The following is a 10,269-nucleotide window of genomic DNA, read 5'->3' as shown; positions in this document are numbered from 1 at the left end:
AGCTAGTTTAATTATTTTTTCAGCTTTGCATATTGTAGCCATTTTTTATTATATTTTTTTAATACTTTACATTTTCTATTAATGTTTAGACCATTTTTTTATTACTAGGATTTATGTTTAGGTTAGTTGGTTTGATATGAAACTTGTGCCGATTAGGACCAGAATGGTCTTAAAAATCATATACGATCCACGAGCCATTAGTATTTTCTACACTCAATTTAACTAGGGAGAGATCAAAGCTCATTTATATCCAATGAGTCTGGTCTCTGGAGGAAAATAAAACCTCTTTTGAGAAGATTTTCTCAAAGAAAGAAGTTGACTCACTTAAGAAGAAACGTGATCCTCAGTTTTTGTCAAAATGTTTTGAGTGGATGTTAGTGGAAATAGATGATTCTAACTTGAGAAATTTATCTACATTTTGAGAGGAAAGATTGTAGCATCAATAAATTATGGTTTCAAGTATTGTAAGCATGAGAGTAGTGGGTGACGAAAAGGCTTGTTAGCTAGACCGAAACATAGATAAAATTTGGTTCAAACTAGACCGAAAAATATTATTAAACAATTACAAACTAAACAAAAATCTATCTTTTCATTTTTTCTCTTTACAAACCCAAACAAAAATACAAAATTTCCCTCTTCCTTATGTTTTCTCCCATTTTTCTTTACAAACCTACAAACCCAAACAAAAATATGTCTCTTTCATTTGTTTTCTTCCAATTTCCCTTTAAATCTGTTTGTGAATCTGTTCTCAAATTGTTATTATTCATAACTGATATCCTTAATAGAACAATTTTAATTTTCTAGCATATGAAAAAAATTAAAAATATCAAAAAAAATCGGATCAGCAAGTATCCGGTTGGCCGATCCGATCCGGTATTTTCGGATCGGATAGTGGTCGGATACCGAATCGAATACATATCACAATTTTTGAAAAAAATAAAGGCGAATATTCGATCCGAAATACCGGATCGGATAGGTTTGGCCACCCTAATGACAGCTAATTCCGAACACGTCGTGTCTTGATAAATTTCAGGTAGGTTGACCTTAAACCTAGATTGTCCCAATTTAGACACAAACCTTAAACTAGCTTAGCTGTTTTTTTGGATATCCTAAATTTCCGTGGCAACTTGTTTCGGCGGCTGCGAGAAACCCTAGCTAGAAGTCGAACCCCCTTCTTTCGGCGGCTGCCATTTGAGAAATTAACCCTAGCTCGATCCCCCATTTTCTTCCTTCTCGTTCGTTGTTTGACTTCTCGCTGCTCTAGATCCATCAGAGTGTATCTATCAAAGGAAGCTTCTAGAAATTGAAATTAATCTGTCTTCATGGAGGTAAATTATTGATGAGAATTTCAGCTCTTTTCTTCAATCTCTAGATTTTCTTTGATCCTTTATGTTTATGTTGTTTGTTTTCTTTTTATCTGAAAACGAAATAGATGGGAAAGCAATTGAACTTAGGGCAAGACATCTTTGAAGAAAAACGTGATCTTGAACAATGGGTAGAGGGGTGTAATGATGCTTCTAATTTTTCAGCTTTCATGAAGCTTAAGAGGATGTTTGCTGATGTTCTGTCGTCATTCTTAAATGGTTTCAGTACAAAGCATGCTTCCCTGCCCATTCCGCCATTGTTGGAAGATGGGAATGAGGTAGATTTGTTTAAGCTTTTCTTAGTTGTGAGAGGAGAAGGTGGGTATGAACAAATTTCAGAAAAGAATTCTTGGAGTGAGGCTGCTGGAGAATGTGTTTTAGGTGATCAAATGGGGGATTATGTGAAATTGGTGTATGAGGAGTACTTAGTCAACTTCAATAAGTGGTTAGAAGGAGACTTTATCGAAGTGAATTTATTTGATGAAGAGTTTAACCAACTTTCGCAAGAACTGAAGAGGGGCATTCAAGGTTTAGTTGTTAGGAAACAAGACCCGATCATTAAGGATAAAGACGAAGTTGATTCGAGTGAGAGGAGACGTGATCCTCAATCTTTGTCGAAAATGCTGGAATGGGTGTTAATGGCTGCGAGGAAAATAGATAGTCCTAAGATTGGGAGAATTCCTCCACCCTCACAATGGAAGGATTATAGTCTCGATAAATTATGGTTGCAAGCATTGTCAGCAAGAGAATCGTTGGTGACTAAAAGGCTTGTTCGACATAACATAAAGCAAACTATATTCCAGGTATATTCATGTTCTTAGATTTTTTGTTTTAATTTGATATAAAATATTTTCTGTAATATGTGTCCTCTTTATAACTTTTAGAATGTACACAAATTGTGTAAAATCGTTGCACGTCATCTATTTGTTTACATAGCAACACACAATTTAGGCACAATCTAGGTTTCAATAATTGATTTAAACTAGATTTTGTGTATTTTAAAACAAATGTACATTGCATATAGTTGTTTAAGAAAATACACACATCTTGATATATTGATCACTAAAGATATCATTTAAGACATAATAATTACCTACTGTTTTAAAAATTATTTCAAATATTTTAGATTTAAAAATTTACTCTAAAGTTTGGAAATAACTCAAAACTCAATATTAAACTACCTTGTAGACAAGTGAGAGAAATCTCATTTATTAATTATGTTTAGATTATCCTATTAATTTTTAAAAGAAAACTACATACAAACAGAAAAAATCTTATTAAGTCTATATATATATATATAGTTTAATTATTAGGAACTTATTCTGAATTTTAATAATACATTAGTCTTCCTCACACATTTTTCAAAAAACTACAAATAATACTTTGTTCATAAAAAAACATCAACAAAGAATATATTTTTCTCTCTTTTTAAATATAGTATCTAGGTTTGTATATGTTTCATCTAACCTTTTCAAATAGTAGTAATATAAAGTAATTTGTAATTTTTGTTTGAATACTTGTAGAAGAAGGTGAAAGTAAATTCTTCTATGTACGAAGATTTTACGGATCTCAATCAACGGTTAAAAGAGAAGTATAATTGTAGCGATAGATTGTTTTCTTTCCCCGAGTGCCATATATTTGCATGTGACTATCCATGCACATCATCTCACGGCAGAGTTATTAATCACGTCGAGGCGTCTAAAAAGAGTTTTCAAAAGCTTAGAAGGACAAGGACATATCCTACTAAAAAGGAAGATACTCCTAAAATGATTAATTTGAAAGACCAAGGTAAGCGTATCGGCCCGCTCTATCAAGCTCAAATTTTCGAGTGGACTGAATGCACCAACTCTGATAACACATCCGACCCAAAATGGCTAGGCAACACATATTGTGTGCCTGAAGTTGAATTTGATACTTATTATGCTGTTGGTAAAGGGAGGGGTCATGAAATATGTGAATGCGAACAACCAGGTTCAATTTTCTGCACCAAGTTTCACATTGCGGAGAAGAGGGTGGAACTAAAACGCCAAATTGGCTCATTGTTCTATGATTGGAAATTTGATAGAATGGGTGAGGATGTTTCGCTTTCTTGGACAAGAATGCAAGAACAAAATTTCAACAATATAGTAAAACGGAGTAATTCATTAACTAAGAAATTCACGTTAAAGTTATTTCCAAACAAAACTTGGGAAAACGTGGTAAGTTATTATTTTAACGTGTTCATTCTTCGTAGTAGAAGATTTCAGAATCAAATTACTTCGAATGTGGAAGAATTGGACAGCGACGATGAAGGAAAATATGACAGCACTATATTTGATGATGGAAACATGGAGTCACTAGATTTTACCTTATTTGATATGCCTTGATTTTTACCGAAAATAAATTAAGTGAGACATTATTTCAAGTAGAATATTCTAGAATCTGTGAGGATTTTTCTTTCTAATTTCTCAAATTTTAGACATAAAGGGATGAATGGTGCTTTGAATGTTGGATTTGTAATTTTTTTCTATTTTGATTCTTGTATGACCTATAACTATAATTTGGTAATTGTGCAATTTGTTTTTGAAATTTTATTATTCATTATTGTTGGTTTTAGAGAGTTTAGCTAGATAAGTAAGGAAATTATTTTTCAATCTTTGCATATCTTAGCTAATTGTTTTTAATCTTTTTTAATACTTCACATTTTCCATTTATGTTTAGTGCATATTTTTGTTTTTGCTTGAATATATGTTTAGGTAGTTGGTTTGATTAGGATCCATTAGTATTTTCTACCCTCAATTTCACTAGGGTGAGGTCAAGGCCCAATAATTCATTTGTTCATTAAACATTTTTGAATGTGTAATTTTTGTAAATAAATTGCTAATTTTCTTATTTGTCAAATAAATATTTGATTTATGGGAACTGAATCCATTTGAAAACATTTGTTTGAAATTGAATTTATATATGTATAAGAAAATATTTTCTGATTAGCTTCTAAATATATTTTTCAAAATAATTTTTACTATTGTATATATTTATTGAACAACATTTCTAAATATATTATTAATTGTTTAGGGCACATATTTTTGTTTTTTTCTAGAATTTATGTTTAGAGTAATTGGTTTGATTAGGACTCTAGTAAAAAACAATCACTTTGACGAAATGACACTAAAAAGCTATTAAATGCGTGACACCACGTAAATTTAATTGGGTAAAGATTATTTTAAAATATTTTGATGAAATTATCATATCGCGTAACGTGAAGGGCAGGATCGTCTCTTGGAAAAAAAGCCTGTGAAAATTCCAGAATGATCGTATCATTTGCGTTACACGACGGGAGTAATTTCACAAACTTTCTCTTTGCGTGACGATCATGTCTTTCGCATTACGCGACGGGAGTAATTTCGTTAGAATATTTTGAATGGTCACTTGCGTAATTAAATTACAAACGCATTTAAGATATTTTTTTAAGGTCATCCCACAAAAATCGTTTTAGTCACAAAGATCTCCCCTCCTAGTTTCTACCCTCAATTTCACTAAGGTGAGTTCAAGTCCGAATAATTCATTTATTCACTAAATAAACAAAAATTTGTATTTTTCAATATAAATTATTAATTTTTTTATTTGTCAAATAAATATTTTGATTTATGGGAACTTAATTTATTTGAAAACATTTTATGGGATTTGTTTCCAAATATAATTTTCTAAATATATAATTTTTTAAAAATGAAAATATTATTAGTAAATTGTAAAAATTCAAATTCAGTAAAAATAGGTTTCACTGATGGGGGGAATTCATACAGCGTTTGTTTCGGCAAGAACGAAAATGGAATCCGCAGTTCTCTCTCTCCCGTCCCAACCGTAAACCTTCTTCTCCAGAAAGAACCCTAATCTCTCTCTCTCTCTCATACCTACGAAGACTCCAGATTCAAAGGGTAACGAACAGAGTCATCATTTCTTCCAACTTCTGTTAAGAACAGAGTCGATAATCATGTCTTCACCCAGCAAGCGCAGAGAGATGGACTTGATGAAACTGTAAACAACCCTTTTTCTTAAAAAAGTTTAAAATCTCACTTACCCTTTCAATTTCTTAGTTTAATCTCTTAATCTTGAGTTTGGTTTTTGTATTGAACAAACAGGATGATGAGTGATTATAAGGTAGAGATGATCAACGATGGAATGGGTGAATTCTTCGTTGAATTCCAGGGTCCTAAAGACAGTACGTAAATCCATCCTTCTATTGCTTAAATTCATTGTTTTTGCTTGTAATTTGATCTGGTTTAGGTTAGAGAATCTTGGGTTATCCTTAGAATTCATTTATTCTTTTATGTATTCCTCAATGAGGAAAATGTGTGGATTCCCTTTGATGGGTTTCGGCAGGTCCTTATGATGGAGGTGTGTGGAAAGTTAGAGTGGAGCTTCCAGATGCTTATCCTTATAAATCACCTTCTATTGGATTTGTGAACAAGATTTACCATCCAAATGTTGATGAAATGTGAGTATATTTGCTTGCTGTCCTTCTGTAAGCTGTTGTATATATCACATTGTATTTGAATCTTTGTTATTTTTCAGGTCAGGATCAGTCTGTTTGGATGTTATTAACCAGACATGGAGCCCTATGTTTGGTTAGATATGTCTTAAATGAATTCCTCATCATATTTCCATGCTTGTAACATGATTATGGATTTTTTTCTTACATTTTGTTTTCTTTTGATGTGTTTAGATCTGGTAAACGTATTTGAAGTGTTTCTTCCTCAGCTTCTTCTATACCCTAATCCATCTGATCCCCTGAATGGAGAGGCAGCAGCACTGATGATGCGTGATCGAGCTTCATATGATCAAATGGTGAAAGGTGATTATGTTTTCCAACATCCTCATTTATTTGCATTTTGTAGCAATACTTCTTTGTGGTTGGTTTGATAGAGTTTGTTTATCCATATATGTGAACTCAAAATCTCTTATTCCTAACCCAATCCTGTAAATACATGTGAATGCTAAATCTGTTGGGGGCTTGGCTTTATGAGGGTATTTGATAGAACATTCTATCACTTAAATCTAAATGATTAAGGGCTTATTTTGATCAAGTGTTTTTTTGTCTGAAATTTGCCAAGTGTTGAACCAACAACCTTATGCTTAGGAAGCTGATAATCTAATCACTGAACTACACTACATTGGCTTATTTGAATTAAGTTCATTGGATAGCTTTTACTTATACCATTTAATTATTTAGATTTGCTTCATGACTTAATTCGGTAATATAGTAAGAGCATCCAGAAAAAGCTTTAACCTTTAAAATGAATCAACTTACGACATTAAGGATAAGATAGTCTTGAAATACTTTCTTGACAGTAGTTCTATATTTTATCAAATCAACTTACTACTTTCATTTGGTTTATTCAATACTTATTTTTCCAAATGATCCGCCACTTAAAGTTCAATGTTTAACATTCAATCCTTAATTTTCATTCTGTAACATGAAATTGAATGAGAAGAAAACACATGATTTGTTTTAGGTTCTCATAGGGTTTGGTTTTTGATTGAAACACAACTTAAGTCAAAGAAGCCTGAAATCATTCTTATACACAATATTTTTTATTATTGTGAGATGTGAATCATATTTTCTATCTTGTATTGATTGGTCACAAAATGGTTTTGCTTGTTAGACTTTTGTGTGCGATTTGCAAAGCCAGAAGATGCTGGTGCTGCACCGGCGGAGAGTTCAAGCGATGAGGTTGAGCCGAGTGAAGATGAATATTGTTCCGACGATGATGCAATTGTTGGAAAAGCCGATCTTTGAGTATCATCATCTGGACTTATCTAACATCGAATAATGATGTCTTTGTTTTTTATGAATCACCCATTTGAGCATTTGGTTCAATTGTTACAAATATTTGATCAAAAGCTTATGGGATGAATATATCATTTTCATCTAGATTGAATCAGTAGTACTCTTATATCTATACATTGCTTGTATCATTTCTTATTTTTATAAAATATTACATAGAAAATAACATGAAAACTTCTTTCCATGTTCTTCCTTCTTATTTTGCTGAAAACATAACATAGTCTAGAAGAAAAGAGTAATCATGTTTTAACAATGTTGTTCTTTGTTGTAAGGTAATTTCCCAATTTGATTTTTTTTTATGTTAGCAAATTCTATTGCATTACCCTCACTTTATCTTTTTCCTTCGTTTTCACTAAACAAATTCTTAGAGATGCTAGCATACCTATCGTTTTTCTGCAGGAATTGTTCTATTCATATCAGAAGAAAGCGACAAATTGAGAAGGGTCTTGGGAGTTTTTCCAAAAAAACACTTCCCCTCGTCTCGAATATGTACATTCCTATGAATCTGAAGGAATTCATTTGTTTATAAAATGTAAGTGGTGATTTAATTTTGTTCAAACGGGCTTCAACAATTTATTCGAAACCGAATCACTACGAGATTATTATTATTATTAAAAAAATGAGAAAAAGAGCTAGAAATAATTCATGATAGTTGTGACACTCCAAATACACAATTAAGTGATCAATTTACAAACAAACAACATCCTCAATTAACAAACACAAGTCTTTCTTAATAATAATTAAAGACAACAGAAAAAACAAGCATAATTTTAAAGAGAAAAGGATCGATGAATAAACTAAAGTAGAATCAAATTAAGCCCTGGACTTGAAAGGAATAGCTCTGATGACAATCTGGTGATACATAGCAGCCAAAGCAGCTCCAATAAATGGTCCAACCCAGAAAATCCACTGAGAATCAAAAAGTTCAAAAAAAATTAACTTAAAATGCTCAAAATAAATCATTTAACCAAATCTGATATTGTCTTACATGATCATCCCAGGCATGGTCCTTATTGTAGATGATTGCAGCTCCAAGACTCCTTGCTGGGTTAATACCTGTTCCAGTAATGGGAATAGTAGCCAAATGAACCAAGAATACTGCAAACCCAATTGGAAGTGGAGCCAAAATCTGCAAAAACCCAATTCACAACTCAAAATCCAAAACCATTTCAAGATAAATTTTCTAATGCAAACTTAGCCAAGTTCTTACAGGAACATGGGAGTCTCTGGCACTTCTCTTTGCATCAGTGGCTGAAAAGACAGTGTAAACCAGGACAAAAGTTCCAATAATTTCAGCCCCAAGTCCTGAACCCTTAGTATAACCATGATTCACTACATTAGCACCACCACCCAAAGTTTCATACAGATTTGGTTGAAAACCCTTAACTACTCCAGCTCCACATATTGCTCCAAGAGTTTGCATCACTATATAGAACACTGCCCTAGTCAAAGAAAGTTTCCTTGCCAAGAACAACCCAAATGTCACTGCTGGATTAATATGTCCTCCTATACATACAATTTTCACATCAATTTAAGAGAAATCTGAGGATTATAAAACAAACCCATGAATCAATTTAGAACAATTTTCAATACCTGAGATTCCAGCAGTACAGTAAACCAGGGCAAAGATCATACCACCGAAAGCCCAAGCAATTCCTTGAATACCCACTGAAGCACATTTGTTAGGTGCTCTTGAAACACCCATTACAGTTAGAACAGTGATGTAAAGGAAGAGGAAAGTGGCTATGAATTCGGCTATTCCAGCTCTGTAAAAGGACCATGAACTTAGTTCTCCTGGTTCAAAGAAAGGAGCCGGTGGTGCTTCTTTGTAGTCTTTGTCTGTTTGAGCTGCAGTTCCAATTGGCTGCCTTTCAGAAAATTTGTTGGCTCCAAGTCTTACATCTTCTTCCTTTTGCTCCATTGTTGAGTTCTCAAGCTTTCTTTCAGAGGCTTTTTAGTGCAAGTGGTGAATGCTGAGATATAACTTATAAGAGGATAAGGATCTCAAGGGCAGCTTTATAGCTGAGAAAGACATGGTTTTGCTTCAATAATAAAAATTAAATAATAAAATCAAATTTACAGTAATGAGTGGAATAGAAAAAGACAGAATGTTCTGGAATTATAGTCTTGTTTTGTGACCTGTGATTTTTTTCTTTCAATAATTATTATAGCCGTTGTGTCATGATATTTTACCTTAATTTAGTGTTTTTCAATTAAAATTGTTCCCATATTATGTTGGGAAGAAATAAGAAAGAAAATAAAATTGGTCAGTATTGATTCATCAATTTATTTGTTGTAAAATTACACTTATTCTTAAAGATAAATTGAGTAATAGATATTTTTAAGTAAAAAATGGGAATAATTTGGTGCTGTTTATAATTAATTTTAAATTACACCAAATAATGGGAAGATCATGTAACTAATTATCTTTATATTCCATAGCTGGATCATCATCTTCATGAAATATATTCATTATCATGATCATGCAACTAAGTGATATGTTTGATTGAGGTGGATTATTTGAATTAATTAAAACACTTTTTATTTTAAAGTAGGATACGTTTTGAACAAAAACTCGTGATATTTGATCTCCCCTTGTCAATTAAACTACCTTAGCAATAATATAATTGTTTAACTTGAATAATCTTAAATAAATAACTTTACATTAAAAAAAAACATGTTATTTTAAAATAAGCCAACATCAAACAAGTCCTTGAACTTTTTTAAGGCAAAGATGCTATTCAACAACCTTATCACTAATTAAGTGATTAAATTATTCTTGACCCACCACAACTTTCCCTCAATAAAATGTCTTATTTCATAAGCTAATACAATAGACCATTATTATAACATGCTAGAGTTTCTCTTTTGTTGCATAAAGATCTCAAATAGACCCTTAAACTTATACACAAAGATCAAGTTATAAACTTTTCAACTTTCTAAACAAATCATCTAATCTATCAAAATAACCTCATTTTTGTCAATTTTTCCTTAAATTTTGCAGCACTACAATCATTTTCAATTTATAACGTTTTACTGAAAATTAAATTTTAGACATTTGATATCTTAATCAAGAGTCAA

At 32.0% G+C, this 10,269-nt stretch overlaps 3 protein-coding genes across 3 annotated transcripts; 2 read left to right on the top strand and 1 right to left on the bottom strand.

Moving 5' to 3' along the window:
• The first annotated feature begins 1,432 nt into the window (after positions 1 to 1,432).
• LOC124941625 (AT-rich interactive domain-containing protein 2-like) lies at positions 1,433 to 3,730 on the top strand. Its single transcript, XM_047481969.1, has 2 exons — positions 1,433 to 2,167; positions 2,888 to 3,730. The coding sequence occupies exons 1-2, from the start codon at positions 1,433 to 1,435 to the stop codon at positions 3,728 to 3,730; spliced, it is 1,578 nt and encodes a 525-aa protein (XP_047337925.1).
• A 1,427-nt stretch (positions 3,731 to 5,157) lies between these two features.
• On the top strand, positions 5,158 to 7,319 carry LOC124941889 (ubiquitin-conjugating enzyme E2 5-like). Its single transcript, XM_047482258.1, has 6 exons — positions 5,158 to 5,378; positions 5,483 to 5,562; positions 5,724 to 5,838; positions 5,916 to 5,968; positions 6,067 to 6,195; positions 7,007 to 7,319. The coding sequence occupies exons 1-6, from the start codon at positions 5,335 to 5,337 to the stop codon at positions 7,138 to 7,140; spliced, it is 555 nt and encodes a 184-aa protein (XP_047338214.1). The 5' UTR covers positions 5,158 to 5,334; the 3' UTR covers positions 7,141 to 7,319.
• Positions 7,320 to 7,823: 504 nt separating this feature from the next.
• LOC124941400 (aquaporin PIP1-3-like) lies at positions 7,824 to 9,181 on the bottom strand. Its single transcript, XM_047481714.1, has 4 exons — positions 8,782 to 9,181; positions 8,399 to 8,694; positions 8,177 to 8,317; positions 7,824 to 8,097 (listed from the first exon to the last, which is right to left on the bottom strand). Exons 1-4 carry the CDS (start codon positions 9,107 to 9,109, stop codon positions 8,002 to 8,004), a joined length of 861 nt encoding a protein of 286 aa, XP_047337670.1. The 5' UTR covers positions 9,110 to 9,181; the 3' UTR covers positions 7,824 to 8,001.
• Positions 9,182 to 10,269: the final 1,088 nt, after the last annotated feature.

Source organism: Impatiens glandulifera, chromosome 6 (assembly GCF_907164915.1).
Source record: "Impatiens glandulifera chromosome 6, dImpGla2.1, whole genome shotgun sequence".
In the NCBI taxonomy this organism is placed as follows: domain Eukaryota; kingdom Viridiplantae; phylum Streptophyta; class Magnoliopsida; order Ericales; family Balsaminaceae; genus Impatiens; species Impatiens glandulifera.
Note: the sequence above shows the minus strand (reverse complement) of the source record. Positions and strands in the feature narration are given on the sequence as shown.